Raw genomic sequence first — 16,107 nt, 5'->3', positions numbered from 1 at the left:
CCCTGCTCCCTTCCAAAAACAACAGGGCTGGCACAACCTTGGTTCGCACCCTCACATGAGGTTTTTCACACCTCTACCACCAACGGTACAAACTTCTTTGCATTAGCCCAAGTTATGACATCACTAACCAAGTTCTCTGCTTATGTTGTTTAGGATCAGCAGGTTCAGCCTTTGGCACTGCAGCAATGGGACATTCAGTCTGGAATCACACTTGTCACAAGTTCCACCAACGCAAGCCCTTCGTGGCCCTTCTCTCCAGTATGTCCATGTTTCTCGGGCGCTGAGGAGCCCAGAGATGGGCACAGCATGCCAGGTGAGACCTCCTAGTCCTGAGCAGAGGGGAAAGAACACCTCCCAGTTCTCCCAAACCAGCCAGAGAAGGGAGACACAGCTGGCCTGAAGGTTCAAGTAAGAGATCGAGGCATCACATAAATACTAAGTGTCCCCAGCAAGGACAGGAGTGATGCTCTAGGCATCATCTCCAGCTAAGACACAAGCCAACCAAGCTGAAAAATGTCAAGTGAGATGAGGGGTTTTTTTCAGTCAGCAGAAGTTGCCTTTGCAAATGTTCCTCAGCAGCAATGGGAAGAGGCACAGATGCTGGAAGAGCAGGGTGTTTGGCATTTTACACTCCCTTGCTCTCGCTGCTAGTTCTGACTCTAAAAATTCAGATGATGGAAAAGACCTGAAGAAGCTCCTTGGCAGGAGCTGCTCCAAAACAAAGGAGATCAGGACTGAACTAGAACGGCAGAAGGAGCTGTGCAAGTCTGGAGCTGGAGCTCTGCTGAGGGTCAGGCTTCCCACATGTACTGAAGAAAGGGAACTTAAGGCCAGCACCCTGGGACTGGGGTGAGGGCAGGGATTGCAAGGCTCAGTTGATGTTTGCCAGACAGGCACTGGGATGCTGCAGGTCTCTGTATTTCCGAGCTAACACGGAGGACATAGTACAGCCCTGTTTCCCTTTTACCACATCAAAGGTAGCCAAGCAGAACCAGTTAAAGGCAGATTTCAGTAGTTTTTATGAGATGGGCTTACTGCCTCTCAACTATGCTCAAAGGGCACGTCCACGAACAAATCAAATCCACACCTTAGTTCCTCAAACAGGCGCTGCTCTTTTCTCTCCACACTGCCAGGCTGAGTAATGCACCTCCTGGCCCTGTGATTTTTACAGAGAGCCCTTCTGTGTTTGCAGCCTACCTTTCCTGGTTCAATCTAGAACCAGGGCAATCAGCACAAGCTTCAGGTACTAGGAAACCTCCTTTTGCCCTTTAATCCACAAGGTCATTATCTTCCCTCCTGTTTGTGCAGCTCTCACCATGGAGATGATTGCAATCTCCAGGACAGCAAGAAGGGCCTGTTTATGAGAACTGAGGTCAGTCCCTTGCAGTAAGCAGCTGGTTCCTGGTAAATACAAGCATCTGCACCCTAACACAGATGCATCTCCATGAGGTGTGCCAGAAAAAGGATACAGAAGATCCTTTCCCAGCTCCACCACCTGCCCTCAAACATGCAAGTTTCCCTAGTGCGACACAGTAGCTTTAAGGAAAGACCATAGGCAGCACTACTCTCACCAAAGCAAGACAACAACACAGGGTGAGACCAAATTTGCTACTTCAACTCAGCCCACAGTGAAGGGACAGGTAAGGAAATATGGTCATTGCACAGTATGTCAGCACACCTCCTTCCTATCCCCAGCTTACCACAGATATCACTTTCCACAAGATATTTGCAACTTAAAAGGAGCCTGGCCAAAGTCAACTGCACAAGAAGGAAGTGAGGAAAAGTACCTGGAGCCCTTCTGCTTGCAGGTCTTCAGAGCAGCTTACTGGAGTCACATCAAACTCATCCATACCCTCTCAGATGAGCTCAGCATGAAAGCCACAGCCAGGTTTGGAGAGAGCTGCCAAAATCTGACCTTCTTCACATGTGCAACTATGCTTCAGACTGATGGTCCCAGGAAAGACAACCCACTGCCAGAGAGCAAAGCACGGCTCTCATTTCATTTATACCCCTTAACTTGCTTGTTTCCTCATTCTTCAGGGAAGTCTGGGGACATGCATGGTCTACAGTCCAAATGCCAAGGTCTCTAAGGAGGCATCAACTGTTTTAAAGAGCACTTCACCTACAGACACCACTTAAATCTTGCTGTCGAAGGATTCAGCCCTGCAGGAGGAGTTACCATGTGACAGCATTTCAGACCTTCACAGTAACAAAGGAGATACAGCAGGACAAAGGTCTTGGTGTGCCTGCCGAGGCCAGGCAGACACCAGCACCTCAACCTAATCCTTTCTGATAGTTCTGTTTCCTTCATGGAAGCCCAGACCACACTTATTCACGTTCAGTCCCTGCTTCAACCCAGTAAAACTCGTTACAGCTTAGTCACTCAGGACTGCAAGGCACATCTTCTAGTGCCAGGGCAGCTGGTAAAGCCTCTTCTCATCTGTGGAAGGGGTGACACTTTCTTTCCGTGCCAGGTCTCAACAAGAACACATCTGCCTCCACCAGCACAGCTGTCCCAAGAACACAGCAGAGGTCCTGGCTACGCTGGCATTTTCTCCCAGGTCCAAAGAATCAGATTTATTACAGTGGCAGCAGTTTTCCTAGGAGCCTCCAACTACATGTGTAATGGAGCAGCTTTTGTCATCACCCTCCTCATCTCCTATAAGGCTCTGACCAGCTTCAAATGTTTCAGCTTTCACAGTTAATGCATGCTCAGACCTCTCCACAAGCATTTTAACCTTCACTAGCTCTCAGTGCACTAATAAAAGCACCAAACTACAGGCCACAGGAGAAAACAGGAGTAGTTGGTCACATGCAACCCTGGGAAGTCTTCCTTCAGCCCACTTGGGCTCTTTTCATAACAAAGCTCTCCTGGGCACAAACATGTTTGAAAATCCTGCTTTGAGCTGTTTTTTGCCCACCCAAGGACATGGACACAAACCCAGTGTATGTTCAGCAGGAGTTTGATGTGCACAGTTACACCCTGCCTCGCTCTTCCTGTCACCCCCCGAACTGAGGTGTGGTATATTCCAGAAATTCACATTCACAGAAATACCATTTTAGTCAATACTGAGAAGCATCAGTAGCACTTCACACGAGGGCAGAATTTTTTATTAAAGGACAGAAGAGAGCAAACACAGAAAAAGCATGGGTATCATCCACAGCAGGAGAGAGATGATGGTTTCCAGCTTCCTGAAGTCCAATCTCTTTGCTCCTCCAGCGACACCCACTTCAGCACAATACACCTTGGGTGACACTCAGATACCAAGAACAAAGTCAGGCTAGAACATGCCTAGAGAAGCCAAAGTCGGGGGTGGGTGGGGGGAACCTTCCTTCCAGCAGCAGCAGCAGCAGACCAGAGTTCATTCTCACTGCTGGGTTTGGGAGGTGTGGTCTCAGGCTGACACAGCAGAGACCCCTCACAGAGAGCAGAGGAGAGCCAGCCCCCAGAAGCTGAAGTCTGGGACAGTCATCCATGGATGGTTATAGATCAGGATCGAGCTGGAGTACAGCACACATGTAAAAGCCACGTACAGGTACTTTGACAACGTATGTTTTCCTCCTTCTGGCGTTCCTTAAGTACAAGCACTGATAAATGAGACACCCAGGACAGACTGCAGCGGCCCACTGAGTAGTGGGAAAGGCTGTTTTAGCAGGGGAGCACGTGAAATGCATGAACACTCATCACATGGGGCATTTACAACTTGGCCTCAAGGCACTCAGGCACAGCCCTGCAAGGCAGTGACCCCAAAGCAGTTAGAGCTTTTCCCTCCCCCACTTACTAATCTAATCTAATCATAAAGAGTCATTGTCCTATAGCAGATAGGTTGTTTTTTTATTGCTTTCTGTTCCAGGATACTAAAGAAACCGTTAACAATACTGCAAGTGGTCACAAAGCATGACTAATGACGGAACATTGCATGACCTGCGATTCTCAGGGATCCTCCAAAAGTTGTGCCAAACTGTAGCTTAACAGCTGCTCTGCAAGGGGTCATGAGGACAGCCCATGTCACAGCCAACACAGGGAGCAGTGGGCCGGTGCAGAGGTGCATGGCAGGGCTTTGCTGGGATGGGGTAAGGTATGTCACTGCTCAGGCAACTTTAATGCTTTCCAGCATTAGACCCTAACAGAGACTGCTGTGAGCTAGGCCAGAGTCCTTGTGTGACTGCATTGGGCAGCTACTAGGATTACTGTAGAAGCATGTGTTTATTTTGGGATGAAAAAGGGAAATCTCCAGTGGGATTAGAGCAGTGCTCTGAATTCCACATGAATTCTAGAGACAGCTTTAAAAGATAATTAAGTTGTTTTGACTATAGTCACTTTAGCATCTAATGCTTCCCTCTTGCAGCTCATCCAATTCATATACCCAGGGGCTGTTGGGGGAAGTAACTTGTGGGAAAAAGTTTCAGGCTGGTTGTACTGCTGCTTCCTTGAGTTTGTGCATAAATACACAGACCCACCTCTATATCCCACTGGATACTGTGCTGCTGGTACACAGAGCCACTTGTCACACCTCTCTCAAGCTCCAAATGTTAAGCAGTCACGGGGGAAAGCAACACACAGACTTCAAAGCACAAAAGAACAGTGGCTGACACTAAGAATAGTGCCAACAGCTGAGATGTTTGTATCTGGAGGGTCGGTTTAAGACCATTAGTAAACAACTGCACAGCTGTCCTGAACTGGAGAGGAATGTTGCACATCAGGAAGAGTTCAGTGTCTCACTGAGACTTGTTTGAGTAACAGAAAATGGATGTGAAGAGAGTCAAAACCCTGAATTAGTTTTTCAGCTGGGATTAGAACATGTCAGACCAGCAGCTTCAGGCCAGGAGCAGTTCTGCCCCTCGTCTGCAGCTGAAGCTCCCACAGTCCAGGGAACAGCAAGAGCAGATGCAGCGTGTGATGGTCTCCACTCAAAGTGTCCTTCCTGATCTCTTCCTATCTTTGCACACCGTCTTTCCTAGAGTCACACCAACACAAACCACACCTAAGTAGTAGGTTCGTGAACCTGCCAAAGAGAAAGCTGAGAATTTCATGGTTGCCACCACAAACCAAGGGCACTCAGCCAGTAAGTGGGTGCCCCTGCTAAACTTAGATCAATGAGACCATTTCAGAGCAGAGTCATAACTTCACAGTACTGCAGAGGCTGTGGCAGCCTTTCAAACCCAAGTATCCAGGAATGTTCTCAGCATTAATCTATATTTAGCTGCATCTCCACATGATTCTTACCATCCTCTAGTCCAGGTCTCTTGGGATACTGACCTCAGTTTTCCACTTGTATCATCTGTTAACTTCTAAGCAGTGATACTGTGTTAGTTGCATGAAAGGCTAGCGAGAAAAAAGATAGAAGGACTCTTAATTTTAAGGCTTTATGAATTTGACACCGTATGCTAGATCTCTACAAACCCCTTGAAACACCAGGGAATGTTTTGAACACCTCACGGCCTTGTGCAAGAACCTCTAGTTGCCTAAACTTGATGCCTGGAAGCTTCAGAAACACTAGGCTCATATGCAAAGCTGAGTCCTGGCGCTCTGTGTGCAGTGCTGAGAAGAATTCAGGACTAATTAAATTTTAAATATTGACCAGAACCATCTAATCATGCTGTTTTCACACAGACCAGCTGCAAAAGCTAAACATGCATCAACTTTTCTTACTTTACATGTAAAGCCCAAACCCCAAAACATTTCAAGGATATAAAATAAGGGGAAAGGCTGCACTGTTCACTTTATCCCCCAAAGTAGTTAGGAGATCTGAATGAGTTTAATGGCCTAAAAGCCTTTACCTGCTTCTCAGTGAATGTGTGGCCTGGACCCAGCCAACGTGCAGAGCATTTCTGTGCATACAGACCTGCTGCCAGAAGAAGAAAATTCATCATCCCACTTGACATTCAGCAAACCACATGAGGCAGACACAAGATTTAGCTCAGCCTCTAAATACTGCAGTACTTAGGCAAAGCTCTACATAAGTATTTGCTAGACTTCAGTCTAGCATAGAGAATAGATCTGGGAGAGGGGACTAGGACCCAAGGTGACCCCAAGAAGCCTTCAGAAGCGGTGCCCTTGGCCTCCAGGCCTTCTCTGGGCAGAACTTGCCCGTCTAGAGCATTGGGTGAGGCAAATCGATGGAAAGGTAAAAGGAAAATGAAGGCTGCTAAGGTGTAGCACCAGAAAACCTTGGGAATGGTTTCAGTCAAGGAGTGAAGCATGTCACATGGCAACAGAAGCGTTCAGTGAGCGTTCATCCAGCTGAGGGCACTGCACACAGGCTGTCTTCAATAAAAGTCGCAGGCACACACAGATTGACCAGAGGAGCACTGAAAACCCAACACACGTGCTCCCTTCCCTCCCAGCTTTGTGCCTGTTCAGCCTGTCGAGGGAAGGATTGCAAGAAGGAAGTACAAGGACTGTTCCCATGAACTGCAGAATCACCAGAAGAATCCAGCTTTAAACGAAGCCCAGGAAGATGGAAAAGTCCACACGCTGCCTATGGATGAAACCACATCAGCTTGGACAGGGTGTTATCCAGGGGCGATGAGTTCTCACCTCATCACCCAGAGCTTGCACGCCGGAGCCCCTTCTCAGGGCTGCAGAGTTTAACGATTTCTCTATCCTAGTGAAACGTGGGCTGACATCTGGAGCCCATCACTCACTTTTGCTGTATCTTCACTGCCCCCAGTAACATGTTGTTAGCTCTTCCAATCACTACCACAGATGACTGTTTGCTGGGCACTGTGTTAACACCTTCCAAGGGAAGAACAGCACTGGCCAGTAAGAACAACATTGTTCCAGTTCAAACCCACTGGCCGAATGAAGTGTTTTCCAGGCATCAGAGGTCTGGGAAAAAAAGCACCTTCTCAGTGAAACACACCTTTCAAAGCTCCCCTTTCCGATGAGGGCACCCGCAGTCACCACCATGCAGCCCAGTCCACCGTCACAGACACTGGTTCTGGGAAACTGGTATGAGATCGGCGTCCTTTGGGCACGCAGGAGAGCAGATGCACTTCTGATGCCACCATCCAGAGGACACGAGTCTGTGATCACTTCCACACCATTAGTTACATGCCCTCTTATTTCGAACATTGCATAATCCCCCTCCAAGAACTTGGCTTATCAGTTCAACTTTGTACTCCCTGCAAACAGGGAAGCCGTTTGTCAGAAACCTGTGCTGCTTTGCCAAAACCATCTCTGCCAGAAAAGGCTCTTAAACCTTTTATTGCAGGATCTCCAGCCACTACGGTAATTTTTGCTTCCTAATCTCACCGCCACTAAGGAGTCAACAACTAACTGAAACAGTATAGCGCAATTTTAACCACAGCAGCATCAGTAGAGATCCCTCAGATTGTTGCATTTGCCCAAATGAACTGCAAATGTCTAATGGAAAGCATTTGGAGTCTTTTCCTTCTGCAGGAAAGGACTTCAAAAGGCTGCAGTCATATTCTGTAACCTCCACGGTTATGCCAGGATGCACACTCCAGTACATTTAGAATAAAGAAAGGCAACTTCCTACTCCAAAGAAGAGGATTATTGCTCTTCAGCTCAAGTAGCAATTGAAACACTTTGGCTCCAGAAAAACCACTGCTGCAAGATTAAAACTGAACTCTAAGTTGTGCAGCAGAAACTAGATCTACCCAGCACAGGGGAGAGGCAGAGCAGGACTGGGTCAGGGAGAAGGTAACAGAGGGAAGTGTCAGCTAAGAAAAGAAAAGGCATGTGCAAGGGGAAAAGGTACATGCAGCCTCATCAAAAACACGTCTTGTAACCACAAAAACACACTGAAAGCCAAGTTCCCAACTGCATCCTCAGGGCAAAAAAGGAACCTGGTTCCCAGCCCTTGCAGGCTGGCAAGGTAAAGATAAAAAATGACTTTGTCCTCTGACAACAGGCTTGATCTCAGATTTGGAAGATGTGTTTAGACCCAGCTCACCTCCAGACTTCACTCTGACAGCACACTCAGTGTCCCCACAGTTACCTGAACACAAGATCAACCCCTTTCCCCTTCTCTGCCCATCAGGTTGCTGTGAGGGCTCAAGGGGCCCAACAGCTGCCAGAGCCCTGACACCAGGCTGCTGCAAAGCCAGACTTTACAGAGCAGGGAAGAGACTGTGCTGAAGCAAGGGAAAAAAAACCCAAACAAAACAAAACCTAACCCTTTTCCCTGCCACCAGAAAAATACTACAGCTGACAATCTGATCAGGCCACAGCAGGCTAGAGTCAGGACTCTTTATCATAGTGTCACCCCTATCTAAACCATGTACAGGAACACTGGAAGGAAGGAGAAACGGGACATGGCACCGTGTCATGCTAACACAAAGAACAAAGCCTTCACAGAAAGGTAGGGCAGCACATCACTGAGAAGAACCTAAAACCCACTTCCATCCCACAAGTCAATATGTGCTTGTTGAATTCAGGAAGTGGGTTTTTGCTGTTTCAAGAACACTTAATACCTGTTTGTTGCTGCCCTGCAGAACATCGCTGCATTCCCTCAGCCAAACAGTCCATTGTTTGTGTTGGAGCAGGGATGTTAACAGACAATTTGTGCCTATCAGTCAGAACCTACTATGCTTGGCTGAAAGACACGGGGAAGTACCAGCAGCCTTCTGCGTGGCAAGATGCAGAGCTAGCAGGTGTTTATAGAGACGGCAGCAGGCTCAGCAAGTCGAGCTCTCCCTTGCCACAATATGCAGTGGCAGAGGCTGCCAGTTACAGCCACCACTTGAAAAAACAAATTGAGGAAGTTGGCCGATTTCCCTTATTTTGGTACTAAGAACGCAACATTTGCCACAGCAGAGTTCCTGGAGAGGATCGGAGCCAGGAAAGAGTCAGCGTGGTGCCAGGAGAGGAGCACAACAGGACAAAAACCAGTGTCAGCAAGTGGCTTAAGGAACAAAGACCTTGCTTTGGGATTGCTGCCTAAGCTGCATTCTGGGGTCAGTTCTGTTTGTGTGCTTTTAAACGCCGTCCTCTCCCCTAAGCTGAGGAGAGCAATGAACCCCTGCCCACCTCCACAGGTGACCCTCCTCACCCACGCTCGGTGTGCACCTGGGGACGGGCAGCACGGGGCTGGAGTGCCACCTTCCGGCGAGCCACGGGCAGCACGGCCTCCCCTCACTGGAGCCGGGCAAGGAATACACATCCTTGTGGTGCTCCAGAGCCCTGGTGCTGCCCCCACTGCTGCTTCTCCTGCCGCTGGCCTCACCTAGTTCATGGGCCGCTTCAAAGAGGCAAATGAAATGACACGGCATCATTCACATGGGACAAATGACATGGCTCCTGGCAGGTTGGTTCTGGAGCCATCACAGGGGACAAGGACTTCAGCTGCCTCCCAAGATCAGACAGTTCCCCAGATCTTCTCGGCAATGTAGCCTGGATCAAGATCTGAGCATCCTTCAAAAACAAGCGCAACAGTCACCTGATGATGAACTCAAAACCACTCCAAAGGTCCAGCAGGACATTCAGGAAGGAGAAAGTCTGACTTAAAATGCTTGATCCACCTCCTGGCACCAGCCATGCACACCTTGGCCACTCTCACTGAGCTGGTACCCAAGTGTCAACAGGCCTTGATGGGCCTGTCTTGTGTGAGGTTATCCAAGAGTTCTAAGAAGGCCAAAAAGTTAAATACATACAACAGCAACCAGTAGCAGAGAGTTTCAGAGCTGAACTGGATATGCCACAAAACATTTCCTTCCATTTTGAGCCAGATACACCTACAATCCCACTCAATGTTAAAAATCTCTGTTTACAGCTCAAGAGAGGCTCAGTGAACTCAAGCTTTCCTCCTGCTGAAGCCAGCCCTGCTCAAACTTTCCACATCTTTCTACCATTTTTTATTTCCCTTCAGCCTGTACACTTTTAGCACACGGATACATCCAGTTGAATACAATTTCTTCTTCTGAGCACCTGGTGACTCAATCGCCCTGAGCTGTCTACCGGGAGCAGTCTTCACCATTTCCTGCTCAAGTTTCATTAACTACCCCAAAAGAACGGAGTGGGAAACAGCCACGTACAAAAGGCAGAGATAAATCACCCCATACCTGCGTGTGCAGCCAGGGTAAAAGATCAAGTGGCACAGGCCTGTCCCAGTGTCCCCAGGCAGGGAGGATGACTCAGTACCCCTGTGTGCACAGGCACAACATCCCCAGCACTGCCAACATCCCCTGGCCAAACGTTTCTGCGGCGCTGCCTCCACACGAGCCTGGGCTAGAGGAAAACCACCGGCACAAGTATGTACTGCCAGCTCCAAACAGAGATGTTCCCCACTCCAGCTGCTTGGGACATGCATGGGAAACTTCATGCCACCGGCAGAAAACATCTCTGATATTTCTATCCCCTGTTCCAAACCCAGACCTACTACAAGCCACGGGACAGTTTCAGGGAACACAGTCTGAAAGGCAGCCCAAGAAGTCACATCTAGTCTACTCTCTTTTCTGCTAGCCCTGTCACCAAATACTAGGTTTATCAAGAGAACATATTAAGACCCTGCTGGGCAAAACTACCACCCTCTTCAAACTCCCTCGTGTTTCACTGTCCTCAGTCTTCTGCTTTAACTTGTCTATAGTGTCATTAGAAAACAGAGATTCTAATACCCTGACAGTAACTCCCACCTTGGACCAGCTGAAGCTGGTAACACCTTCTCTATTTCATCAATACCCCACTGGTGTGACGAGTGCAGAGCCAGAGGAGACTCCTCCAGCACTGGTACAGCAGAACCATGACAAAACACAACTGCAGACTTGGACTCCTTGCACAAAAGTCTCTGCAAGAGACTGGAGACAATCCATATGGGAAAGCAGCTTTTTCCTGCTACACCTTTTACCTTCCTCTAGGCAGCACTGTAGACAGTTGTATTAAAGCAAATCGTGTGGGTAAAAAGGAAAAGAAGAGATAAGAGTGAAGACAACTCGAGGAAGAAACATCCTGGGCTGAATGGAACCAATATATTCAACAGGAGATTATGCAGTAGCAAGAGACAGATATCTGCACAGAATCGTGATTTGCTGTAGACAGCTCATCAAAATCAGAGTGACAGAAGCAGCACAAGATCAAGTTAAATCAAGTTGAGGGCAAAATACCATTTAAAAAAAAAAAAGCGATTCCAACAGGCTGGTAAGAACCAGCCTTTCTGACTAAACAAGATGTTTAAAGTCTTCTGCACAACTTGAGCTGGTCGTAGACACTGGATAAAGGTCAACAGGACTGATGTAACAGGAAACTGGATCTTCAAGGCCATCTGCAGCCTTCAGGCCAAGTCAGGCAGTGTGTAACCAGGGCAGGCACGGTCTGAAACCTCCCAGTTCATCTTTTCCACACACTGCTTTTCAAAGTCAGACTTGCTGGGCAACAGCAAAGTTTTAAAGTCTGCAAGACACTCATGTCTGCTGGCCAAACTACTGCCTCTAAACAGATATGACAGAAGCATCAGAGATGACTATGATAATTCCATAGAGACTAAACATTTTCATAAACCCATAAGGCAGTAAAGGAAAAGCATCAGTGGAGGACAATCTACCTAATATTGCCAAGCTCAAACAGCACCAATGTCTTTACAGCAAATTCAAGATGGGCAAAGAGGTGTTCTGAAAGTTAAGTTTGAGAGAATAGAAGAGGTTGCCCCATACAACTAAGATGAACTAGAAATTGCTTCATTCATTTCAAACACTGCAGCAAAATGGGGGCTTAGTAATGTCTTGCCCCATATTTGGGTCCAAACATGAAAACTCCAGAAATCTTAGCGACAGGCATATACAAAAAACTATTTCTTGGAAAACAGGAAAGGCCTAAGAGACAGGCAGCTTTAGCACAGTGACCCAGAAAATAACAGATATGAGGCACTGGGTCAGAAAAGTGAGACAGTGGTAGTGTCCAGGCACAGAAAGGAGTAAACACAGATGCATGTGGCAGAGAGACAGGTGTTTATTCAATATTTGCAAATGCAGGAGATTTCACAGATAGATAAAAATTTAAATTTTTATCTTCGACCACAAAGGTCTTTTCTACATCAGCCTGAATCATTCAAAACCCTCTAGCTGTTATCCTAAGCTAGGATAACACACACACACCCCTACCAAAAATGCATGATTAAACATCACTTGCCAGAGTGCCTGTGATGAGCCTGGGCTCACTGTTCCAGAGCTGGTGCATTAACTGTGCTACTTGAGAACAATCTTCTTCTCAGAGGTGCAAGTTAAAGTCACTCTCTACTGAACTACAGATTCACTTTCAGCTGGAAGACATCTCCTTGGTGGTTAGAAGATGCCACTGGCTGTGCAGTTTGCAAGCCAAACTAGAGTTTATAGGAATATAGACAAAGGAAAGGAAAAATGTCAATTTTACTTCCACGTTTCAGATGCAAAGTAGGACAACTGGAATCTCTCCGAGACTAGCAATTCCATTTCATTACTGAATAAAACAAGAGCAGCACACAGGGAAGCAGAGGGTTGTGCAAAACCACCAGAAAATACCTTGAGAACACTGAGCTATTTCAAGCTTTTCTCATCAGCTCAAACTGCTGTGGAAGCACCGTGTGTTTCCATGAACTGACAGAGATGTGCTGAGGCTGCTGCAGCCCTGTGTTTCCCTACTGAGCATTCCAGGCCCTGCTGGCATTTGTTGGATCCCACTGAACTGTCCAAGAAAAACAAACCAGTCAAAGGTTACCACCAAACGGGAAAAGGCGTTCGATTTTTTGGCCAGCTCAACTCCCCGAACCAGTTTGTGACGGGGTCAGAGGAAGGCCCACAGACCCTGGGCTGGGAACAGAAGGATCACTGCAGCCCTCATGAAGCCTGATCGACCTCAGTGGCTCAGAACTAGCAGGCAACTGCCAGCGTGCACATGCATGGCATGCCTACATTTTGCAGCAGGATCATAGTTTTTAAGAAAACGGGAGCATTTAACACAAGGGACAAAGATAAGTGACAGCTGTAGTAGAGGCTGAACCAATTCTGCAATGGGAGGCAGCCAAACAGCTGTGCCAATGGAGCACACACATCCCAGGAGCAGAAGCCTTTAGCAACACAGTGACACGGCGCTGCTGGTTTCAGACCTCCAGACACAACCAAAACAGTTTCGTTCAAGAAGCTGCAGCAAACACAGCAGGCACAGGGCTGAGAAGCCGGTCTGAGAGCTCTCAAGCCCGGAAAAACAGAACACTTCAAACGCTGCTCACAAACAGCTGGTACTCACGTGATGAAGTCCAGAAAACTTGCCAGGGGCTCGTACGCGTGGTTCCTCATGTGACGGAACTCCACCACCATCTTCTCCTTCAGCTTGTCGTCTATGACGGACACAGTGAGCGGGGAGGCTTCGTTGGCCAGGAAGTTCCCATAGTCTGTGCTCTGGAGGTGCAGTTTCAAGTCTGAAAAAGAAAGAATAATTCCACTCTAGAGGGTTTTGCGTTGGGTTTCGGGTTTTTTTCCAGCACAGCCAAGGAAGCTGTTGCTCAGCACTCCTCCAGGCATTCTCTTCTCTGAAAGCTCTCCTAGACAAAACCCATGTGTTCAGTCACACACTTTTATTTGTGCTCAATTTTATCACGGACAACCCAAGCGCAGGAAAAGATCAGCGTTTCACCATATCAGCCTTGCCTCCCCTTAAAGAGGAAACTGTGACACCACCTGTGCAACTGAGCACACACTGGTGCCAGTTGTTCACTGTGCTTGGTCAAGGTGGAAGCTTACTCATTTCTAGGAAGTATTTGCTAGAAACCTAGGGAAGGAAAAAAAAGCCCAACTTAAACACTCCCTTTAGCCAAAAGGGCTCTGCTTGCAGGCTTCTCTGAAGCAATCACAACCAAGAACCTAACTGCACCCACCCAGATACGAGTGATGTGGAGGCACCTAAAAAGCTTTCAAAGCCAAAAAAACATGAACAGCAACTTTGAAATTATCAACCAGCTTGGTATTACATCATCAAGCCAGCCCAACTAATTGCACTGATAAAGACAAGTCAGGCATTAAGAGGTAGAGAGGGGATGGTGAAGATGAAGGCCATTTAAATCCATCTCACAGGGTAGGCAAACCCTGCCCAGGATGGAAGAACATGCTCAGAAGTCTTCCCCTCCTCCAGTTTCAAGCAGAGGAAACCTTTGTTTCCTCTGTTACCCCTGCTGCAGGTCAGGTGCCCAACCAAGCTGTAGTCCTGGCCAACAAGCAACCACAACATGCTGAGCTCTGTCAAGATAAAAGCCCTATTTTGAGCCAAAAGCATTTAAGTGTCTCTATGGAAAAACTGAATCCAGAACTGAGGAACGTCATATAATCCTGCTCCTCAGAGCTCTACTAGCAGCACTGGTACACAATGTTCATCTCCCTTCAGCTTCACCTCAGAGGGCCAGTTAGGCAAGCAACCTCCCAGGGATTCAAGACCTTTATGGGGAAAGGAGAGCAGCTGGAAGAGTTGAGTCAAACCAGATGTGAACGCGCCATCCAGAGAAAACAAAGAAGACATTTCTCCCTGGTTTCTCTGAGGCAGCAGCACTGAGGCTGCCTTTCCATTCTGCTGAGCCACACGAGTCCTCAGCATTACAGCACGAGCATCTACGGCACCCAGGTCAGAGCAAGGACTCAGCATGGCTTCAGGAGTCTCATCTTTTGACATCCCACCCAGCCACAGACATGAGCCGGAGAGTTCCTCCTCAGGCTCCAACCTGAGCTTGTACAGCCCAATACTGTCCTCAGCCTGAGGGATGGGAGGGTCCAACAGCTTCCAAGTCGACTTCAGGTCTTCTGAGTATTTCCAAGAGGGTCTAGCAAAGATGGTTTTCACCAGCACTTTCAGTTACGAAGGTGTTCCCACTGCTCAGTCTCGCAGGAAACAGATGGAGTTTATAGAGAGGGGACATAAAGGCCAGAGACTTAAATATCACCCAGTTTCTGTCATGTTTCTTAGTGGGTTACAGGAGAGTTCAGGGACACTCTTAGTTTTAGCAAGGGAGGGGATTCTGCCCCTCTAGTCTGCTCTGGTGAGATCCCACGTGCTGTGCCCAGCTCTGGGGTCCTCAGCACAGGAAGGACATGGACCTTTTGGGGCCAGTTCAGAGGAGGCCACAGAGATGATTACAGGGATGGAACACCTCTCCTACGAGGAAACGCTGAGAGAACTGGGATTGTTCAGCCTGGAGAAGAGAAGCCTCTGGGTGACCCTATTGCAGCCTTTCAATACCTGAAGGGGCTACGGGAGAGCTGGAGAAGGACTTTGGACAAGGGCAGGGAGAGACAGGACAAGAGGGAATGGCATCAAACTGAAAGAGAGTAGGTTTAGATTGGATGTTAGGAGAAAATTCTTCCCTGTGAGGGTGGTGAGGCCCTGGCACAGGTTGCCCAGAGAAGTTCTGGCTGCCCTATCCCTGGAAGTGTCCAAGGCCAGGCTGGATGGGGCTTGAAGCAACCTGGTCCAGTGGAAGGTATCTCTGCCCATGGCAGGGGGGTTGGAACTAAATGATCTTTAAGGTCCCTTTCAACCTCATCCATTCTATGGTTCTATGAATTCTGGATGCAGCAAAGAGATCTTCCTGCCCAACACACATCACTGAAGCAAAGCAGAAACCTAAGCTAGACCTCTGCTCCCCAGACTATGCTGCAGCTGAATAGCTGTGGTTTATTCTACCGAAGCACAGTCAACTTATCCTCACACCTTTAAGGTGGGAAAACACTATCTGGATAAGGAATACGAGAGAAAGGGTCTTGGTAAGACTATTACACACATAAAATCAGGCTGTGAAGGAGGGGACAGGGGACTGAAGCAGCTACACTTACACACCTCCTGCTTGCAGTTCTCTGTAATTGTGCAGAGCCCTAGCGAAAGCTAAGCCTGCCCAAAAAGGCATGTGATGTTGTTTTGGAGCTATACAGGACATTGGAGAGGAAGCAGCTATTGCATATCCTACCAGATCTGGCCTCAGTAGGGAAGTTTCCAAAGGTTATATCTTGTTTCCTCAAGTCCAATACCATTGGTTTGTTTTGGTGTCATCACAACCTGAAACTCTGCTTTTGAGGTCGCAAGAAGCTGCTTTGCCCTCAGGTCACTTGATGCTAGAGACACAGTGACACGAAAAGGAGAGTTTGCTGTACTTCCAGGAAGTCAGAGCTGCACTGCATCTAGACCAGAGCCAC

The 16,107-nt window shown here is 48.0% G+C and overlaps 1 protein-coding gene across 1 annotated transcript in view; it reads right to left on the bottom strand.

Annotated features, from left to right (window-relative positions):
• Positions 1-16,107, bottom strand: part of ATP6V0D1 (ATPase H+ transporting V0 subunit d1) — a 34,222-nt gene that overhangs the window by 11,103 nt on the left and 7,012 nt on the right. Inside the window, exon 2 of the mRNA XM_027716157.2 lies at positions 13,181-13,352. Coding sequence (XP_027571958.1) covers positions 13,181-13,352 — 172 coding nt within the window. The remainder of the gene's footprint in view (positions 1-13,180; positions 13,353-16,107) is intronic.

This window comes from Pipra filicauda, unplaced genomic scaffold (genome assembly GCF_003945595.2).
Source record: "Pipra filicauda isolate LSUMZ 115617 unplaced genomic scaffold, ASM394559v2 scaffold205_size1947385_pilon, whole genome shotgun sequence".
In the NCBI taxonomy this organism is placed as follows: domain Eukaryota; kingdom Metazoa; phylum Chordata; class Aves; order Passeriformes; family Pipridae; genus Pipra; species Pipra filicauda.
This window is presented reverse-complemented; position numbering and strand designations above follow the sequence as displayed.